Source organism: Scyliorhinus torazame, chromosome 9 (genome assembly GCF_047496885.1).
Source record: "Scyliorhinus torazame isolate Kashiwa2021f chromosome 9, sScyTor2.1, whole genome shotgun sequence".
Classification (NCBI taxonomy): domain Eukaryota; kingdom Metazoa; phylum Chordata; class Chondrichthyes; order Carcharhiniformes; family Scyliorhinidae; genus Scyliorhinus; species Scyliorhinus torazame.
In genome coordinates, this window is record NC_092715.1 from 145,934,338 (window position 1) to 145,955,392 (window position 21,055).

General features: G+C 50.4%; 1 protein-coding gene across 3 annotated transcripts in view; it reads right to left on the reverse strand.

Annotated features, from left to right (window-relative positions):
* The window catches only part of LOC140429507 (transient receptor potential cation channel subfamily M member 6-like), a 426,501-nt gene that overhangs the window by 43,455 nt on the left and 361,991 nt on the right, over positions 1-21,055 (reverse strand). For all 3 annotated transcript variants that reach the window (XM_072516596.1, XM_072516595.1, XM_072516594.1), the window contains exon 31: positions 3,019-3,041. In XM_072516596.1, coding sequence (XP_072372697.1) covers positions 3,019-3,041 — 23 coding nt within the window. The remainder of the gene's footprint in view (positions 1-3,018; positions 3,042-21,055) is intronic.

A 21,055-nucleotide genomic window follows, 5' to 3' on the forward strand; every position in this document is an offset into this window, starting at 1 on the left:
AAAAAAAACTAGACTGAAGGCTGGAAGAAGTTTAAAATTCAGCAAAGGAGGACCAAGTGATTGATCAAAAAGGGGGAAATAGAGTACAAGAGTAAGCTTGCAGAAGAGATAAAATCTGATTGTAAAAGTTTCTAAAGGTGTGTGAAGAGAAAAGGAATGGTGAAGACAAATATAGGTCCCTTACCGTCAGCGAAAGGGAAATTTCTAATGGGGAACAAAGACATAGTTGACCAACTAAATACATACTTTGATTCTGTCTTCACAAAGGAGGACACAAATAATACAAGAAATGTTGGGGAACACAGGGAGAGGAAGGAATTGAGGGAAATTAGTATTGTTAGAGAAGTAGTGTTGGGAAAATTGATTGGATTGAAGGCTGATAAATCTCCAGGGTCTGATAATCTACATCGCAGAGTACTTAAGGATCCTAGGAATAGTGGATGCATTGGTCGTCATCTTGCATGATTCTATAGACTCTGGAACAGTTCCTACAGATTGGAGGGTAACTAATGTAATCCCACTAGTTAAAAAGGGAAGTAAAGAGAAAACAGGGAATTATAGATCAGTCAGCCATGTTGGTAGTAGGAAAATTCGAGACTCCATTATCAAGGATTGTGTGGCAGAGCACTTGGAAAACAGTGGTAGAATCTGACAGAGTCCGCATGGATTTATGAAGGGAAAATCGTGCTTGAAAAATCTACTGGAATTCTTTGAGGATGTAAATAGCAGAATTGAAGGTGAGCCAGTGAATGTGATTTATTTAGAATTTCAGAAAGTTTTTGACAAAGTGGAATTGGGGGTAGTGAATTGAGATGGATAGCAAACTAGTTGGCAGATAAGAAAAAAAGACTAGGAATAAACAGGTATTTCCAAATGGCAGGCATTGACTAGTGAGTACCACAGGGATCGGTGCTGGGATCCCAGCTATTCATAATATATATATTAATGATTTAGTTGAGGGAACAAAATGTACATTTGCAGATGAGACAAAATTGGGTGGGTGGGTGAGCTGTGAGGAGGATGCAGAGATGCTTCTGTGTGATTTGGGCAAGCTGAGTGAGTGGGCAAATGCATAGCAGATGTAATATAAAGTGGATAAATACGAGGTTATCCGCTTTGGTAGCAAAAACAAGGAGGCAGATTATCTGAATGGCTATAGATTGAGAGAGGGGAATGTGCAATGAGACCTGGGTGTCCTTGTACACCAGTTGTTGAAAGTAAGCATGCAGGTGCAGCAGGCGGTAAAGAAGGCAAATGGTATGTTGGCCTTTATAGTGAGACGATTCGAGTACAGGAGCAGGAATAGCTTGCTGAAATTATACAGGGCCTCGGGAGGCCAGACGTGAAATATTGTGTGCAGTTTTGATCCCCTAATCTGAGGAAGGATTTTCTTGTTTTAGAGGAAGTTCAGCAAAGGTTTACCAGATGGATTTCTGGGATGGCGGGACTGACTAATTAGGAGAGATTGAGTCGGTTTATATTTATATTTGTGGATTATACTTGTGGAGTTCAGAAGAATGAGGGGGGATCTCATAGAAACCTATACAGTTCTAACAGGACTAGACAGGGTAGATACAGGAAGAATGTTCCTGGTGGTGGGGGAGTCCAGAACTAAGGATCACGATCGGAGGGTGCAAGGTAGATCAGGCTCACCAGAGAATGGTGAGCCTGTGGAATTCACTATCACAGAAAGTAGTTGAGGCCAAAACAATATCGGCGGGATTCTCAGTCAGCCAACACTGGAATCGGGAAACGCGATTGGGAGAAGAATCGCATGAGGCAAAAATAGTGGCCGGTGCCGGGCACTCGACAGAATGGCATGCTCAGGTGCCTGGACCATGGCATCAATGCGTTCCACTCCGCTCGTACAATAAACGCTGTTGGCATATCATTACCGGGCCTGACCCGGCATTCTCCAGGGCTCCTGCAATGCTCCACCTTCGCCAGGATAAATTACCGACGGCGAGTTTCAGGTGTGTTTTTAAAAATCAGGAAAAAGGCGCCATGGCTGCTGCGGGAGAGAGAGGGGATATGAAATGTGTCCAACATCGCTATAGTGTGCTGACAGTTGTGCCACTGGCTTGGGGATTTCTGCTAGTGCCGGGGTAAGTATCGGGGGGCAGCCAGGAGGTGTGGGGTTGATGGTCACCGAACAACATTGCCGCAGCCTGCAAGGCAGCCATGTGGCTGCACACGCCACTGAATGCCCACTGTGAACTTAGTGCCTCGGGCCGTATGGGTGTCGCCCCAGGCCACCCCGCTAGGTATCCTCTGGCCCCAGCCGACCCATCAACGGGATGAGCCTGATCCAGCGCAACCAGTTTCACCTTGTTGGCTGGAATGAGTATGCGTGGGGGGGGCAGAGTGCTAATATGCGGCTGCCGCTTGTCAGCATCGCAAGTGGCAATCCCGACTCCAATGAATCGGACATCATTTTTCATTGGAATCACTCATATTCCATGTGGTGCCGGTGCTAGCCTATTACCGGTTCCGGAATTGCGCCGGGACTACCACCGATTTTGCTGTCGTATCCATCGATTTTGTCCCGGCATCAGCAGTTAGTCTCTGAAACGGAGATTCCCGCCCTGTGTTTTCAAGAAGGAGTCTTGGGCAAAAAGCTCATAATGAATGGCATAGCAGGCACAAAGTGCCGAATGGCCCACTCCTGCTCCTATTTTCTACGTTTCTATGTTTCTAAGAGAGGGCAACATGTTGTGGATTCAAATAGTTTTCTCATTCAATTTAGGGGAGTGGAAGTGGCTATTTTCCAATTTGCAGTGGAAGGCACTGTCTCGTAATCAGACAGAGTAGAGACAGTCTGCCGCACAGTCCCACGTGGGCCTTGTTTTCAGAAGAAATTATTTTCCAATTTAACACTGAATTTCCCGTAATTTTCAGTAAAATATTAAATGATAAACCACTATCCTCAATTTTTAGTATAAAAATTAGATAAGTGAGATTCACTTTAAGTACATAGACATTTAAACATTTCAAACGTTTCGGTCAAAGCCTACTTACCATCAATAACACATGAATTGGACCTGGAAAGGGTGGAAGTAATAACACATCATTACACACTGAAATACTGGAAGTACATCAACTACTTACATGTCTATTATTACGATCCCAGACCAGACACCAAGAGTGGCTAGGATGCTGTACCGAAACGCCAATATTTTAGTTTATTTCAGGATTATGCGGACAGAATGATTCGCTCCAGGAGTGATTGCATGAAAAAATAGGGCCTTGGTATTTCTAAAACAAAACTTTATTATGAATACAATATTAAACTTTTGACTTAACCCCGGAAAGAATAACTTTTTTTCATTTGTTCATGGGACGTGGGCATCGCAGGCTGTGCCAGCATTTATTGCCCATCCCTAATTGCCCTTGAGGGGCAGTTAAGAGTCAACCACATTGCTGTGGGTCTGGAGTCACATGTAGGCCAGACCAGGTAAGGAAGGCAGATTTGCTTCGCTAAAGAACTGTTACAATCGACAGTGGTTTCATGGTCATCACCAGACTTTTAATTCCAGATTGTTATTGAATTCAAACTTCACCATCTGCAGTGGTGGAATTTGAACCTGGGACCCCAGAGTACTCTAGCTCTCTGGATTACTAGTCCAGTGACAATACCACTATGCCACCACCTCCCCAGCCAATTGCTCCTTAACACAACTATACAATTTCCCATTAAACAACAAGAAAAGAAACATTCAGCTGTTACTCCTTTTTCAAAACATGACCATTGCAGCCTAACATACTATACTCCCAGGCTTTTTACTCTTAACTTGTCCCAATAGTTAGAAGCCAATATTCCTAAAATCCTCCAGTCGTCACACTACTGTGTTCCTCATATGTGGAAATCGTTTTAGAGCTCTTTGTGGTCGATAAGCTAAGTGCTTTTAGAATGTCTTTGAGTATATCAGAGTCAAAAACCTCAGTTGGTTGGATGGCTAGAATGTGATGCAGAACGATTGGTGTGTATTCAATCCCCATACTGGCTGTAGTACTCCATGGAGTCCTGCGTCCTCATCTTCCCCTACATTTGCTGAGTAGGGGCCCTTGAGCTAGATAAATCAATTGTCTCTTGCTAAGGGAGATAGATGCCTATAGTCCTATTTACTGAGTATTGTCTCACCATCAAGTAGCATTGCAAAGGGACATCTTGCAAGTAACATCAGACCATGAGATACTGAAAGTAGCAGAGTCTGGAGATCCCACCAAGCTGCTCCCACTCTTCTGCCCCCCTCGCTCCAATGGCGAATTTGGTGGTTGTGGAACGGGAGGGGGGGGGTGCATTTAGGAGGAGGGTCAGGTGGGGACCCTGCCTCTATTCCAATTAACTCCAGGATGAGAAAGCCCAGTGTTATGCACCAACGATATGAAATGGACCATAGACTGATAAATCAAACCGTACATTGTTGCTTATTTAACATGAGGGCCCTACTGAAACAAAATATGACTGCTACAGATCATATGATTCACAAGTTTGCTACAGTTTCTGGAAATTTACAACAGCAGTTACAGGACAAAAGCTCAACTCTCATCCTTGTGGGATCTTGCACTTCTCATTGGGAATACACATTACAATCATCAAAACCAGGGACCGCAACTTGTCTGCCCAGCCTGATCCAATAACAAAGGGAAGCCATCAAAACTCTGGGGGCGGGATTCTCTGACCCCGGGGCCGGGTCGGAGAATCGCCGGGCCGGGCGCGATTCACGCGATGTCGTCCCCACACCGGTCCGCTGATTCTCCGGTGACCGGAGAATCGGTGCCATTGGCGCCGGGCGGTCGGCACGGTGCTGGTCGGGGGCCGCTCTACATGCCCCCTCCCCCAGCGATTCTCCGTGCGGGATGGGTCGCGTGGCCGCCAAGATAGCCCGAGTCCCGCCACCGCCATTCACATGAGGTCTTACCCGGCAGGACCTCGCCGTCCATCCTGCAGGGCCTGGAGTGGGGGAGGGAGGATCTGACCCCAGGGGGTGCCTCCACCGTGGTCTGGCCCGCAATCGGGGCCTACTGATCAGCGGGCCGGCCTCTCCTGGTGGGGGCCTCTTTTACTCCGTGCCGGCCCCTGTAACCCGATGCCATGTTGCATCGGGGCCGGCACGGAGAAGGAAGCTAGCGCGCATGCGCGAGTTTGTGCCGGCCGCAGCGCGCATGCGCAGACCCGCGGCGCCCGTTTGACGCCAGTATCGGCAGCTGGAGCTGCCTGAGTCGCTCCAGTGCCATGCTGGCCCCATGTACTGCAGAGGATCGCTACACCTAGCGGTCCGATGACGCCGCCGTAAAGCTCTCTTGTTGTTACGACGGCGTCAACACTGCCATCAGAAGGGAGAATCCCGCCCATTATACCTGCACAGATACAAAAAGCCACCGTTTATCTCCAAAAGTGAAAAAGAGACTTTGACAGAGGAATAGAAATTGCTTGTTAGCTTGCAACTGACTCATTAAAGGGCAATGTCACATGGCGTAAACTTCTGGCCTTTGGAAAGTTTTAATATTACTTTTCCAACTCACAGCTGAGACTGCTGTTTAAACTCTAGCCTGCAAATGCCAAAGCAGGACTCCAGGTGGACCAATAGTCTGCATCAAATCTGAGCCTATTTCTCTGGAGCATTCCTGCCATTTCCTATTGAGCAGACAATGGCTGGGATTCTCCCAAATCCCAGCCAAGTGTTGACGCCGGCATCAAAACCGGCACAAGCGACGCTGGTGTCAACGGGCCTCCAGGTCCAGTCATTCACTCCTTCCTCGGGGACTAGAATGGCGCCAGAGTGTTGTACGCTGCTCCAGCACCAAAAGCCGGCGCTACGGCCTGCGCGGGTCCACACATGCATGCCATGGCCGTTTCCACGCCGGCCCGCGGGCAACATGGCGGAGCCCTGCGCGGAGGAACGTAGCCCCCCCCGGAATTAGCGCACAGCCGATCGGTTGCCCCCGATAGCGGGCCTGGAACTGTGGAGGCCCCCCCGGAGTCGGGTCCCGCCGGACCTCCACCAGGGCGGCCCCTGCAGCCAGAATGTCAAGGTCTTGCCGGGTGGGACCAAACGCAAACGACGTCGGCGGAACTCGGCGGGCGCTCAGCCCGTCGAGCATGCAAAATTGCCATGGGGGCTGCTTTCAACGGCCTCCGATAGGCGCCGCGGTGACTGCGTGGCGCGATTGCCGCCGATTCTCCCGTCGCCGGAGAATCGACGGCTCGGCGTCAAAGTGGTGTGGCGGGATTCCCCACGGCGATTCTCCGACCAATATCTCAGTTTACCAACCTCATTGCACTGCACCACGATCAACATTAAAAGAATTCTGAAACAGCGTCGGCGGAATTCTCTGATCCTGAGGCTAAGTGTTGACCCATTGTAAATGCCGTCGCGTTTCCCAACAGCGTCAACATGGCCTCAGGAGCAGCGATTCTGGCCCCTGCAGGGTGCCAGCACGGCACTGGAGTGACCCACGCCGCTCCAGCTGCCGATCCCCGGCATCAGATGGGCATCGTGGGTCTGCACATACGCAGTGGCTCCCTTCTCCGCACCGGCCCCGACGCAACATGGCGTAGGGCTACAGGGGCCAGAGCAGAACAAAAGAGGATCGACCCAATGATCGGTAGGCCCCAATCTCAGGCCAGGCCACAGCGGAGGCCCCTCCCCCCACACCCCCCCTCCCCCCCCCCCCCAGGCCGCCCACGGATGTATCCACGCCGAGGTCCCGCCGAGTAAGAGCAGGTGTGAACGACGCCGGCGGGACATGGCTTTTCTTGCGTGGCCGCTAGGGCCATCCGGGGCGGAGAATCGCTGGGGGTGGGGGGCCCCGTAGAGCGGACCCCAACCAGCGCCGCACCGACCACGCCGGCGCCAATGACGGCAATTCCCTGCTCTCTGGAGAATCGGCGGACCGGCGTTGTGGCGGCGTGGTGCGATTTGTGCCCGTCCCAGCGATTCTCCGGCCCGGCCCCGGGGTGAGAGAATCCCGCCCCCTGCTTCAGCTGGCTGAACTGTAACTCCTCCATGAAGGAACCCTCTTGGGACTCTGATGTTCTGGACACTGGTAATCACGTGAATTGATATCCGCATGCAAAGTGTTTTTCCTTCAATTTGTGAGATCTCCTCTTTCCTATCTTCATATTGTGTGCTTCGCGTCTGTATATGAAGTTGGGCCCATTCCCTGGGGTTTAATCTGTGAATAAACAAAGGGCGGAATTCTCCCATTCAGGACTAAGTCCTTGGTGGGGCCAGGAATGGGGAGTGTTTCCTGCTGCACAGGCCAATGGAAAACCATGCCATATCTTCCGACCACAGCATAATTCATTATGTATATGGGGGTGTTGCACCATCTTCCATGGCAGGCCAAACCTGATAGCCATATTTAAAAGGTGCCCGACATCACTGACCCGCCACTGAAAAAAGAATATAAACCTCCTGAAGAAAGAAGATGAAGCTCCTAAAAAAGATGAATCTCCAGGAACACACTGAGGCTGGAAGATGGACTTCCATTAAGCCTCTGAAACTGGAAGATGCACCTGATGGACACTCCCCCCAGCCACTGCTGTGTGTTCCAAAATCACTGGTAGTGTCCATTCTGAACTCCAGAGGTAGCCCCAGAACTTCTTCAAGTAACTTCCGGCTTTTTCACACCGTGTTGCTCCAGGTGCGTTCTACACCGTATGTTTTTCCTCTGGCGTCATGGAGAATCGGGTGTGGGGGGGAGGGAGATTCCAGTTAAGCCTTCATCTGCTTCCCATTAGTGGTTTCACAACAGATTCTGGTGTGATTCCAAATTCACCATGGTGGGCAGCATCGGAATGTCCCATTGTAATTTCACGCTGATGCAGGCTAACAATTTAGGACGATCATAGCCAGAAAAGGGCACTGCCCAAAAGGATAGTGAATGTGGTGACACTCAAAAGAGAACTATCTCTCCTTAAAAAGAACAGCTTGCACAGCTATGAAGCAAGAGTAGTGGCGTGGAACTCACAGGATGGCTCTTTCACAGGGCTAGCACAGGCATAATAGTCAAATAACTTCTTCCTGTGCTGTAAAACCATCATAATAGCAGGTGAACAGTCTGACGTTCAACCAACCCTTTCAACTCCCAGACTATGCCTATGTACCACCAGTTTCTATCAGAAAATAAATTCATAGACCATTCCTTGCCAAAATCAACTGAAATAATTGATGATCCGTCTGATCTGATATAACTTAGCTTGTGATAGATCCTGCTCACTCTGCAGTTTAGCTTGTAATTAAACATTATTTGTAGTTGACTATCTGAATGATCACATCAAGAAAAGGTTTGCCCTGCAATCTGTTCTGACAAACATTTCAATACAAATTTGCTGTAGCCATCTCCAGTCATTGTCGAGCTGCAGAGCACTGAGATTAAAGATACAATATTATCAGCTAAACAGTGCAACAAATCAAATGTGTTGTGTAAACAAGGAACACAGCAAAAGCCAGTGACTTATACAAAAGAAAACAGTGCTTCTATAACAGTGCGCACCTGCAATGTTTGGGATTTGTACAGCAGGTGACTCGCAGTGGTTTATTTCCCTTAACGGTGTGCATGCAGATATTACATTGTTTACCTTTACTCCATTTCACAGTATCACTCTAATCCTCACAAATTCTACCCATGATTATTCTGAACATGATTGCCTGTGTGGAACAATGATTGATGCATGCATCTCTGATTTCCTTGCCCTCTCTGCATCATTTAAAATGATCAACCACCACACTGTTTCTTCATACTGATTCACTCTTCCTGGAACGGCCTCATTTGTTTCACTCTTACTTAGCCCAGTGTAACTTCAGGCGTACCCCATGGATCATGCCCCATGGATCATCTTATTCTTTATTTATATATTACCCTCAACTCTATCACCCATTGACATGGAATTGGTATCCATACATACTGATAAGAACATAAGGACATAAGATAGCTGTAGACCATATGGCCCCTCAAGCCTAATCCACCACTTAATAAGATCATGGCTGATAATACCCAGCTCGGTTCCTCAGCCGCCAGTCTTGATGCCGTGGCTATGCCTGTGTTGTCACGCTGTTCATCTAATGTCAAGTTGTAGATACTTCGGGTGCCGGGGTGGCAGTGGGGTGAGTGGGTGGTGTTTGTTTGATGGTGCAGTGAGGAAGGAGTTTGTTTCCTGTTGCCGTGGTTGACTTGCGTATTTCCTGGTTATGTTTATATTGAAAATGCCTTCAATAAAATGTTTTTCAAAAATAAGTTGTAGATACTTCATGTTATTTCAACAACTTTTTTGGCTTCCAATAACATTTCTCAGCTCCTCCCCATAACTGGCTGCTCACTCAGACTGAATTAAATGGAGCATCACTTTGGCATCCAGTTCAGCCATGACCCAAACTTCTATCCCATAATTCTATGTCTCCACCACATTAACTCTCCATCAAGGCACGTGGTTCAATTTTTAATCTCAATGTCTTTACCCGTTTATTATTCCAAACATTCAGCACTTTTTGATTAACAGCCCTGGGGTATGTAGAATCTTTTGATTTCACTGGTGGTGAGTTTGGAGGAGGGAAAGTCATTTAATTAAGTGGGATGGTGGTGTATTTGAACCTCACTGCCTTTCTGATTCCAAAAGTATTCAATTCTGGGCAGGAAGGCCCATGGTTAACCTGCTGCCAATTGAGACCCTTAAGTAACTAATTAATGGCCACTTATGAGTCTCATCCCACCACCGCTGGGATTAACCCATCTGCAGGTGGGACTGCTACGTGCATGGCAAGTGAACCTGTGCAGATTTCTTGTTACCTCAGGAAGGAGCGTCCCTCCATCAAAGGCAATCAGTGCCTGATCAAGGAAGTGGACATTGGAAAGGTGGGCCTCATAATATCCACTCATGTATATAATGAGATGCAGACAGGCAGTGATTGACACATAGGATGACCAGTAAGCATACAACACAGCACAGCCGATCACCAGACAGGACACTACCACTATAAAGCCAGAGGGCACTAGGTTTCCCACTCTCTCGGGACCCAGATACTGAGACAGTCAGAGTCCACGAGCTAGCAAGCACAAACACCATGCGGTAACTAGTAAGTCTGGTCAGGCTACTACAAGGTCACTAGTCAGATCAGTATAGTGTCGACCCACAGCTGAATATGTATATCAGTTCTATCGTTGAATAAAACAGTGTTGGATCTTCTCCTATGTTAGACGTTTGTTTCTAACTTCCCTGCATCGAGTGTAGTCCACATCGAGTCCACAGTCCTGCTGAAGTTCGACAGCCACTGCGACATTAAAGTGAATGAGAGCTTTGAACGGTACATCTTCCAGCAGAGGCTTCAGGGTAAGAATGAACCATTTCAGTCCTTCTTGACCCATCTCCGCATCCTAACGCAGTCACGTAACTATGACTCGACAGCTGATTCCATGATCCGGGATCAGATCGTTTTCGGGGTCCATTCCGACTCCCTGCGGCAGCAGCTCCTTAAAATCAAACAGTTGACCCTCTCTGTCGCTATCGAGATGTGCGTTGTCCATAAACATGCCAAGAATCGTTACTCCCACATCAGGGCGGCAGAAACTGCAAAGCTGGCCTCCCACGAGGCAGAAAGGGTGCAGGTCATTGCACAGATGCAGGGCCTGAGCATCGAGGAGAGTGGCCGTTTTGCGTGCTTTTCTCGGATCCCTGCGCATGCGCGCCACAACCGAGTGGACGACGAGACCGAAAACCCGACTGCGCAAGTGCGTACGTCAGCCGACCGCACTGCGCATGCGCGATGGCGCACGGATCGCGCTGACGTCAGCGTCATGACGTGTCCGAATTGTGGCTCCCCCCATTTAAAGCGGCAATGTCCGGCAAGAGGACGCCGATGTCTCCAGTGTGGCAAGCTTGGCCACTACGCAGCCCTCTGCAGATCCGCTCCACCGCTCAGCAGCCAGCGATCCCAGCTGCGGCGCAGAAGTATCCGCTCAATACAACAAGGCATGCCAAATTCTGATCCCGACAGCCCAACGGACTCTGATGCTGACTGCCTTAAGTCTCCATATCGGGTGGGCATCATAACCACACATGAGCTGGCCTCCACCACACCTGTGCAACGCCTCTCGATCCTCAGTGCGGATCCCGACAACGAATGGTGTGCTGTCCTCACAGTTAACAAGGCTCGCATCCGATTTAAACTGGACACCGACCCGTCTGCGAACCTCATCTCACAATCCGACCTCGACACCATACGGGCCCGACCAAGAATTCTTCCACCGGCCTGCCAGCTCCTTGACTACAATGGCAATGCCATAGCTGCCAGTGACTCGTGTCGACTAGGGTTATCCAACAAGGCAATCAAGGCAACATTACGATTTGAAATCGTCAGGCCTGACAGAGCGTCCCTGCTCGGTGCTCGAGCCTGCAAGCTCCTGAACCTGGTTCAGTGAGTCCACACCATGTCATCATCACCGGCGACAGCCTCGCCTGATGGAAATTTGCAAGCCGACACAGACGACATTATCACGCAGTACCACAGTGTATTCGATGGAATGGGCACGCTCCCGTACCGATACAAAATACTGCTCAAGTTGAACGCCACCCCTGTAATCCATGCACCACGCCGGGTGCCGGTGCCCCTCAAGGATCATCTGAAAAAGCAACCACAGGACCTCCAAGACCAGGGCATCATCTCGAAGGTCACGGAGCCAACAGACTGGATCAGCTCCATGGTCTGCGCAAAGAAGCCAACAGGGGAGCTCCGCATTTGCATTGATCCCAAGGATCTAAACCGCAACATCATGCGGGAGCACTATCCGATCCCAAAGCGTGACGAATTAACCAGTGAGATGGCTCATTCCAAACTCTTCACTAAGCTGACGCATCCCGGGGTTTTTGGCAAATACAGCTGGACGCGCCAGTCGCAAGCTGTGCACGTTCAACACCCCGTTCGGCCGCTACTGTTCCAACTGCTTGCCTTTCGGTATCATATCTGCCTCCGAAGTGTTTCATCGCATCCTGGAGCAGATGATGGAGGGCAACGAGGGGGTACGAGTATACGTGGACGACGTGATCATCTGGTCCACAACGCCCCAGGAACACATTGCTCGCCTCAAGCAGGTCTTCCAGCGAATTCATGAACATGGTCTCCAGCTCAACAGGGCCAAGTGCTCATTTGGTCAATCTGATATAAAGTTTCTAGGCGACCACATCTCACGGCAGGGTGTGCGGCCAGACGCCAACAAGGTCTTGGCGATCAACGCCATGAAGACCCCAGAGGACAAGAAGACAGTCCTCCGCTTCCTCGGGATGGTCAACTTTCTCGGGAAATTAATTCCCAATATGGCATCCCACACCACGGCCCTCTGCCATCTCGTCAAGAAGTCAACGGAATTTCAGTGGCTGCCCACACATGAAGAGGAATGGCATTAGCTGAAGGCAAAGCTCACCACAGCCCCAGTTCTAACGTTCTTCGACCCAACCAAGGAACCCAAGATATCAACTGCTGCAAACCAGGACGGCATTGGGGCGGTGTTCCTCCAGCGAGATGACTCCTCGTCCTGGGCTCCAGTGGCATATGCCTCCAGGGACATGACACCCACTGAGCCACGGTATGCCCAGATCGAAAAGGAGTGTTTGGGTCTCTGACAGGAATAGTCAAGTTTCATGACTACGTTTACGGCCTGCCGAAATTCACGGTGGAAACGGACCACAGGCCTCTAGTCCACATAATCCAGAAGGATTTAAATGACATGATACCTCGGTTACAGTGAATTCTTCTTCGACTCCGCCGCTATGACTTCGAACTTGTCTACACGCCAGGCAAAGAGCTGATCATTGCAGATGCCCTATCCCGGTCCATCACCACACTGTGTGAACAAGGTGACTTCATCTGCCTCATAGAAGCGCAAGTGCAATTGGGTGCCACCGACCACCCAGCCTCTGACGAACGGGTGGTCCAAATTCGTGAGGAAACGGCCAAGGATCCTTTACTGCAGCGTGTGATGCAGCACCTTACCCATGGCTGGCAGAAGGGACAATTTCCCCAATTCTTTAATGTTTAAAGACGAGCTGACGGTTGTGGAGGGAATCCTTCTGAAACTCGACAGGATCGTTATTCCTCAAAGCATGCAGGCGATGGTGCTGGGTCAACTCCATGAGGGTCACCTTGGAGTCGAGAAATGCAGACGCAGAGCTCGGGAGGCGGTTTACTGGCCGGGCATTATCCAGGATATTGCCAACACGGTCCTCAACTGCCCCACCTGTCAGAAGTTTCAACCGGCTCAACCCAAGGAAACACTGCAACAGCACGAGATCATGACCTCTCCTTGGTCCAAAGTAGGTGTAGACCTTTTTCACGCCAAGGGGTGTGACTACGTACTCCTGGTCGACTACTTCTCCAGTTACCCAGAAGTGATGAAACTGTCCAACCTCACGTCGAAGACTGTCATCAAAGCCTGCAAAGAAACGTTCGCCAGGCCCGAGATACCGCTCACGGTAATGAGCGACAATGGTCCATGCTTTTACAGCCAAGAATGGTCTGATTTTGCACAGTCCTACAAATTCTGTCACGTTGTATCTTCTCCTGTGTTAGACATCTGTTTCTAACTTCCCGGCATCGAGTGCAGTCCACATCGAACCAACCTGCCTAACACATCAGTGGGGAACTAAGTGCCATCCCCATGCCCTTCCTTCCAACTCCACTGACCCCTCTCTCCCCTAGCCCCCACAATGTGAAACCCCTCTGCCCCGATTACTTGCCTAGCCTGGGTCTTCCACAATCCTGGAATTCAGGAGGATGTCCTTCCAGAAGTAGCAGTGGCCTCCTCAGTGGTACTGCTGAGCTCAAGATCTGCTGGCCTCTGAATGGCCGGCAGCTCTCGCCATGCTGAACATCCGCCTTCAAGGGTCTTGATTCTAGGGAAAGTCCTGCCGGTGACCTTGGCATTGCCTGAGTGGCAGGTGGTTCAGCAGGCCTTCCTGTAAAGATGCACTGTAGGTCTCTCACCGGCTGTCTATCAGGCAGCAGAGACCCCCAACATCACAATATTTTGATTTCATCAGCCACAGAGAAGGAGTACTACTTCAAATCATTTAGGATAAATATTGACCAGGATGCCAGGAATAACTCCCCTGCTCTTCTTTTGAAATGATGCCATGGAATCTTTTACATCCACCCAAAGAATGGAGATAGTTGAGACCTTAGTTCAACATCCCTACCTGAAAGACAGCGAGTAACTCCGTACCGCACAACTGTCAGCCTTGATTTTTGTGTTCAAGCCATGGAGCTTGAACTGAAACTTGGTGATTCAGAATCAAGCAAGTTACTAACTGAACAACAGTTGACATAGTGAGCCACAGATTCTAGAGGTTAGAAGCAACATTTAAGCTGACACATAGTTCTAGACATGGATTTTAAATATTGATCAGACCTAAATTTCCTCTTTTTGTAAGGAGCTTATTTGAAATCTGGATGTCTGTTAGCTCACTTGGTAGATGGCTAGAATCTGATGGAAATGATGCCAACGGGCGCAGGTTCAATCCCCATCCCGGGTGTGGTATTTCATGGAGACTTTGCCTCTTTGCCTTGCCTCGTGCATGTGGAGTGGCACCCTCAAGCTACAAGTTGCCAAAATTCTCTTTCTAACGAAGAGAGATACCTATGGTCCTTTGGAACTATGGTTAGGTGATGTTGTGAAATCCAGGGCAGGGTTCAGTGATCCTGAGGCTAAGTGTTGACGCCGTCGGAAACGCCGTCGCGTTTCTCGACGGCGTCAACACGGCCACAGGATCAACAATAGGGGCCAGCACGGCACTGGAGCGGTTCACGCCATTCCAGCTGCTGATCCCGGTGTCAAATGGCCGCCGCGGGATCCGCGCATGCGCAGTGGCACCGGCGCCAATGTGCGCATGCGCAGTGGTTTCCTTCAACGCGCCGGTCCTGACGCAAAATGGCGCAGGACTACAGGGGCCGGCACAGAAGAAAGGAGGCTGCCAGCCAGAGAGGCCGGCCCGCCAATTGGTGGGCCTCGATCGCGGGCCAGGCCACATCGGAGGCTCCCCCCCGGGGTCGGGCCCCCCCCCCCCCCCACACCCACAGGTCGCTCCCGGACCCTTCCACGCTCTGTGGAGAATCGCGTGCCAGTGTCAGGGTGGCATGGCGCGATTCGTGCCGGTTGGGGGAATTCTCCGGCCCGGCCCCGGGCTGAGTTAATCCCACCCCCAGTTTTGACAGTCTTGATCTAACTACTGGGGTACAGCATAAAATTGCCATTCAATCAGCAGTTTTTAAAATTTATTCATTCACAGGATGCAGGCATCGCTGGCTAGGCCAGCATTTAATGCCCTTCCCTAATTGCCCTTGAGAACGTAATGGTGAGCCACCTTCTTGAGCTATGCATTTCATCTGACGTAGGTATACCTACAGTGCAGTTAGGAAGTGAGATCCAGAAATTTGTCCCAGCAACAGGGAAGGAATGGTGATATAGTTCCAAGTCAGGGTGGTGTGTGTCTTGAAAGGGAGCTTGCAGCTGGAGGCTTTCCCATGAATCTGCTGCCCTTGTCCTTCTAGGTAGTAGAGATCTGGGGTTGGTATCGTGCCTGGGTGAATTGCAGCAATGCATCTTTTAAATGGTGCACACTGTTGCCACTGTGTGTTGGTGGTGGAGGGAGTGAATGTTTAAGGTGGTGGAAGGGGTGTCAATCAAGCCAGCTGCTTTGTTCCTGGATGGTGGTGGGCGTCTTGAGTGTTGTTGGAGCTACACTCACCCAGGCAAGTGGAGCATATTCCATCACACTCCTGATTTGTGCCTTGTATATGGTGGACAGGCTTTGGGAAGTTACCCTTTGCAGAATTCCCAGTCTCTGACCTGCTCTTGTAGCCACAGCATTTATATGAGTGGTCCAGTTCAGTATTTAGTCAACCCCCAGCATGTTGATAATGGGGGATTCCGTGAAGTTAATGCCACTCATTGTCAAAGGGAGGTGGTTTCATTTTCTCTTGTTGGAAATGGTCATTGCCTGCCACTTGTCTGGTGAGAATGTTACTATCCCTTTATCAGTCTAAGCTTTAATATTGTCCAGGACATTTTGCATATGGACACGGACTGCTTCAATTCTAAGGAGTCACAAATGGTGCTGAACATTGTGCAATTATTTGCAAACATCCCCACTTATACTTCTTACCACTTGATGAAGCAGCTAAAGCTGGGTGGGTCTAGACAGTATATTGAGGAACTCATGTCACAATGACCTGGGACTGAGATGATTGATCTCCAACAACCTCAACCATCTTCCTTTGTGCCAGGTATGATTCCAACCAGCAGAGTTTCCCCCTACCGATTCCCTTGACTTCAATGGTGTTAGGGCTCCTTGATGCCACTCATCAAATGCTTTCTTAATGTAAAGGGGAGCCATTCTCACCTCACCTCAGCTCTTTTGTCCATGCTTGAAGTCAGGATCTGAGCAGCCCTGGTGGAACCCAAATTGAGCATCCATTCCAATTCTCGCCGCGCACCTGGTGGTGCACTAAGGCAGACTTTCATCTGTTTCCATAGCTAGTAATTCCCAAAGCTAGTAAGGGGCTTCTAGCTTAAAGGGCACCACTCCATATCAAGGGTGGCTGACCAAACGTCTCTCCTGCTCTCACCGCCTGCCATTGCCGTGTTTGGAAAGATTTGCAGGTTGACACTCAACCTGTTTGACTGCATTATGAATGCACCTTCCTTGGCCATCAAGTCCTGGGATGGGACTGGAACCCAGAGTTTTTGGCTAAGAGATGGCCCACTGCACCAGAAGACCTCCATGAACTGAGCATCAGTGAGTAGATTCTTGCTGGTTAAGTGCCACTTGACAGCATGGTCCAAAAACCCCTCCATCACTTTGCTATTGGTCAAGAGTAGACTGATGGGGTGGTATTTGGCTGGGTTGGATTTGTCCTGCTTTTTGTGGTCTGAACATACATGGGCAATTTCTAACAGTGCCAGGTAGATGCCAATGTTGCAATGTTATAACTGTGCTGGAACAGCTGATGCAGCAAATTCTGAAGCACAAGTCTTCATTCAGTACTATTGCCAAAGTATGATTGGGGCCCAAAGGCAATGCCTTCAACTGTTTCTTCACATGAGTGAATGGAATTGGCTGGAAGGCTGACATCTTTTTTTTTGATAAACAATTTTATTAAGACATTTTGGCACAATAAACAACAACAATATAAAACAGTGTGCAAAAAACAATCATTATAGTGCAAGACAACCAGCTCCCCTCCTACAAGGACCAGCCTAATCTACGTTACCCTAACTCCCCCTCCTGCTGATGATTAATTTTCCGTCAAGAAGTCAATAAATGGTTGCCACCTCCGGGTGAACCCTGACAGTGACCCTCTCAAAGCGAACTTAATTTTCTCCAGACCTAGAAAGCTCGCCATATCCGATAGCCAGGCCTCCGACTTCGGAGGTTTTGAGTCCCTCCATGCCAACAGAATTTGTCGCCAGGCTACCAGGGAAGCAAAGGCCAAAACGTCGGCCTCTCTCTCCTCCTGGACTCCCGTGTCCTCCGAAACCCCCAAAATAGCCACCTCTGGACTCTTCACCACCCCTGTTTTCAGTACATGGGACATAACATCCGCGAACCCCTGACAGTACCCAGAGTTTTGGGCATGCCCAAAACATGTGGACATGGTTCACCGGCCCTCCCGAACATCTGGCGCACCTGTCCCCCACTCCAAAAAATTTGCTCATCCGGGCCACTGTCATGTGGGCCCGGTGGACGGCCTTGAATTGAATCAGGCTGAGCCTGGCGCATGTTGCGGTCGTGTTTACCCGACTCAATGCCTCCGCCCATAAGCCCTCTTCCATCTCACCCGCGAGCTCCTCTTCCCACTTATGCCTCAGCTCCTCGGTCTGTGTCTCCTCTGCTCCCATAAGTTCCTTATATAGATCCGAGACCCTCCCCTCCCCCACCCATCCACTGGACACTACCCTGTCCTGGATCCCCCTAAGTGGCAGGCGTGGGAAGGATGGAATCTGTCTGCGTAGAAAGTCCCGCACCTGCAAGTACCTGAACTCATTCCCTCTCGCCAGCCCAAATTTCTCCTCTAACACCCTCATGCTCGGGAAGCTCCCTTCCAAGAACAAATCCCCCATCCTCTCAATCCCAGCCCTCCGCCATGCTCGGAACCCACCGTCCATATTTCCCGGGGCAAACCGGTGATTATCGCAAATCGGGGACCAAACCGATGCTCCCACTCCCCCCACGTGCCTTCTCCATTGGCCCCAGATCCCCAAAGTCGCCACCACTATAGGGCTGGTTGAGTACTGTGCCGGCGGAAGCGGCAGGGGCACCGTGACCAGGGCTGCCAAACTGGTGCTCTTGCACGAAGCGGCCTCCATTCGCCCCCAAACCGACCCCGCATCCCCCATCTACTTCCTTATCATAGCTATGTTGGCCACCCAGTAATAGTTACTAAAGTTTGGCAGCGCCAGCGTCCCCTTCCCTTCAGTTCCTCTCATGCATCAATCTCCACACCCGCGGGGACTTCCCCACCCACACGAATCCCATAATCATTTTATTGACCTTCTTGAAAAAACACCGCGGAATGAAAATGGGGAGACACTGGAAGACGAACAGGAATCTCGGGACGATTGTCATTTTAACCATCTGCACTCTCCCCGCTAGTGTCAGTGGGAGCGCATCCCACCTCCGAAACTCAGCCCTCATTTGCTCCACCAACCAAGAATAGTTCAACTTGTGCAGACGGCCCCAGTCCCGCGCCACCGTATCCCTAAATCACTAAAGCTGTCCCCTACTAGCCTGAACGGCAGCCCCCTCAACCTACCCTCCTGGCCCCTCGCCTGGACTACAAACAACTCACTCTTTGCCATGTTCAGTTTGTACCCCCGAGAACCGGCTGTCATGATATTCAAACACACACATCATGATGGACACACTAACAGGCAAATCAGAGTACACAACACCACAACCAATCACAGACAAGAACACCAACCACATAAAAAGCACGAGCACGACACCTGGAGGTCAGTAGGTCTGGGGAGAAGGGAACAGAAAGAGCTGATGAAACACCACAAGCAGGGAGCCCCCCACGTGCAGAGTGCAAAGACCAAGTTGTAAATAGTGAGTTTAAATAAAGAAGTGTTGTACCATATGCAACTGTGTTGGCTCATCTGTGTGTCAGAACACCCAACACCACATGGTACAGGAGTGGATCGATACCTGCCTACTAACCTGCCATTCTGGACATGGACCACACCGGCAAACCGCAGCCGATGCAAGTCACGGGGAACCTAGGCACCAACTGGAAGCTCTACAGGCAGCGATTTGACCTGTACATCCGTGCCACCGAAAAACAGAATGCCTCGGATGATTCGAAGATTGCAATGCTCCTCTTCTACGCAGGCCCCCACCCGAACGATGTCTTTAATTCACTGGTGTTCGAAGAAGGCGAAAACCAGGCCAAATATGACACGGTCATCCTCAAACTGGACCAGCACTTTCAAACTGAAGTAAACGAAACTTTTGAAAGATACATCTTTCAGCAACGCCTGCAAGGTAAGGAGGAGCTTTTTCAACCCTTTTTGACGCACCTCCGGATTCTAGCGCAGTCCTGCGGTTACGGCACCACTACAGAGTCCATGATCAGGGACCAGATTGTTTTTGGCGTTGCCTCTAGTGGCCTACGCCAGCAGCTTCTTAAAATAAAGAGCCTCACCTTAGCGTCTGCTGTGGAAGCCTGTGTCCTCCATGAAAATGCTACCTGCCGTTTTGCCCGATTTCAGGCGTCCGAGTTGGCACGGAGGGGGTCCCCAGCCGTCGAATCGGCAAGCCAGGCCGCCCACGACGTTGAACGCATCCAGGCCGTCGATTTCTTCCCGCCCCACGGCCCGGACGACAGCGGCCGCTTCCCGCGCTTTTCGCGGTCTCCCGCGCAGGTGCGCGCCAAAAATAACGGCCACAACGAGGGACGCACTGCGCAGGCGCGCCCACCGCAAGATCGCACTGCGCATGCGCAGTGGCGCAACGAACGCCGTGACGTCATGACGTGCAGAAATTGTGGAGGTCTACACTTAAAAGGGCAATGTCCTGCAAAATACCGACAGTGCAACAGATGTGCCATGATAGGCCACTACGCAGCCCGCTGTCGTGCGGCTCAACCCATGGATCCGGCGCATCCTCGACAACCTCGCACACGAGTCAGGACCGTCCAGCCCACGCATCAAGACTTCCAATTAAGTGATGCAGATGACCAGGATGACTTCCGAGTTGCCGTCATTGATGTCAACAAGGTCAATGCCATCAATCCAGACGATGAGTGGTGTGCCACCCTGACGGTCAACCGATCGCGCGTCGCCTTCCGTCTGGACACCGGCGCATCCGCCAACCTGATTGCTTACTCTGCAGTCCAGGCCATGAAGGTCAAACCACCCATCACACCATCCCGGCTTAAGATGGTTGACTATAACGGGAACGTTATCCCGTCCATAGGATCTTGCCAGCTACAGGTGACTCACAAGAGGTACACGGCCACACTCCCCTTCGAAGTTGTGGGCTCATCAAAGGACTCGTTACTGGGCGCACAAGCGTGTAAGGTCCTTCACCTGGTACAGCGCATCATGTCTCTCTCTCCAGATGAGATATCCGACTTCCCGGATGCTGAGTTCCACGCGAATCTCCATTCCCTCCTCGCTCACAACCAGGAGGTTTTTGAAGGCATGGGGACATTGCCACACACGTACAAGATTCGACTCAGACCGGACGCCATCCCTGTCGTTCACGCACCTCGCAGGGTTCCTGCGCCTCTCAAAGACCGCCTCAAGGCACAACTGCAGATTCTTCAGGACCAAGGGGTCCTATCCAAGGTCACGGAGCCCACGCCATGGGTCAGCTCCATGGTCTGTGTAAAGAAGCCCTCTGGCGAGCTCCGTATATGTATAGATCCAAAAGATCTGAACAACAACATCATGCGGGAACACTATCCCATCCCGAAACGAGAAGACCTCACCAGCGAGATGGCGCGAGCCAACATATTCACTAAATTGGATGCGTCCAAAGGATTCTGGCAGATCAAAC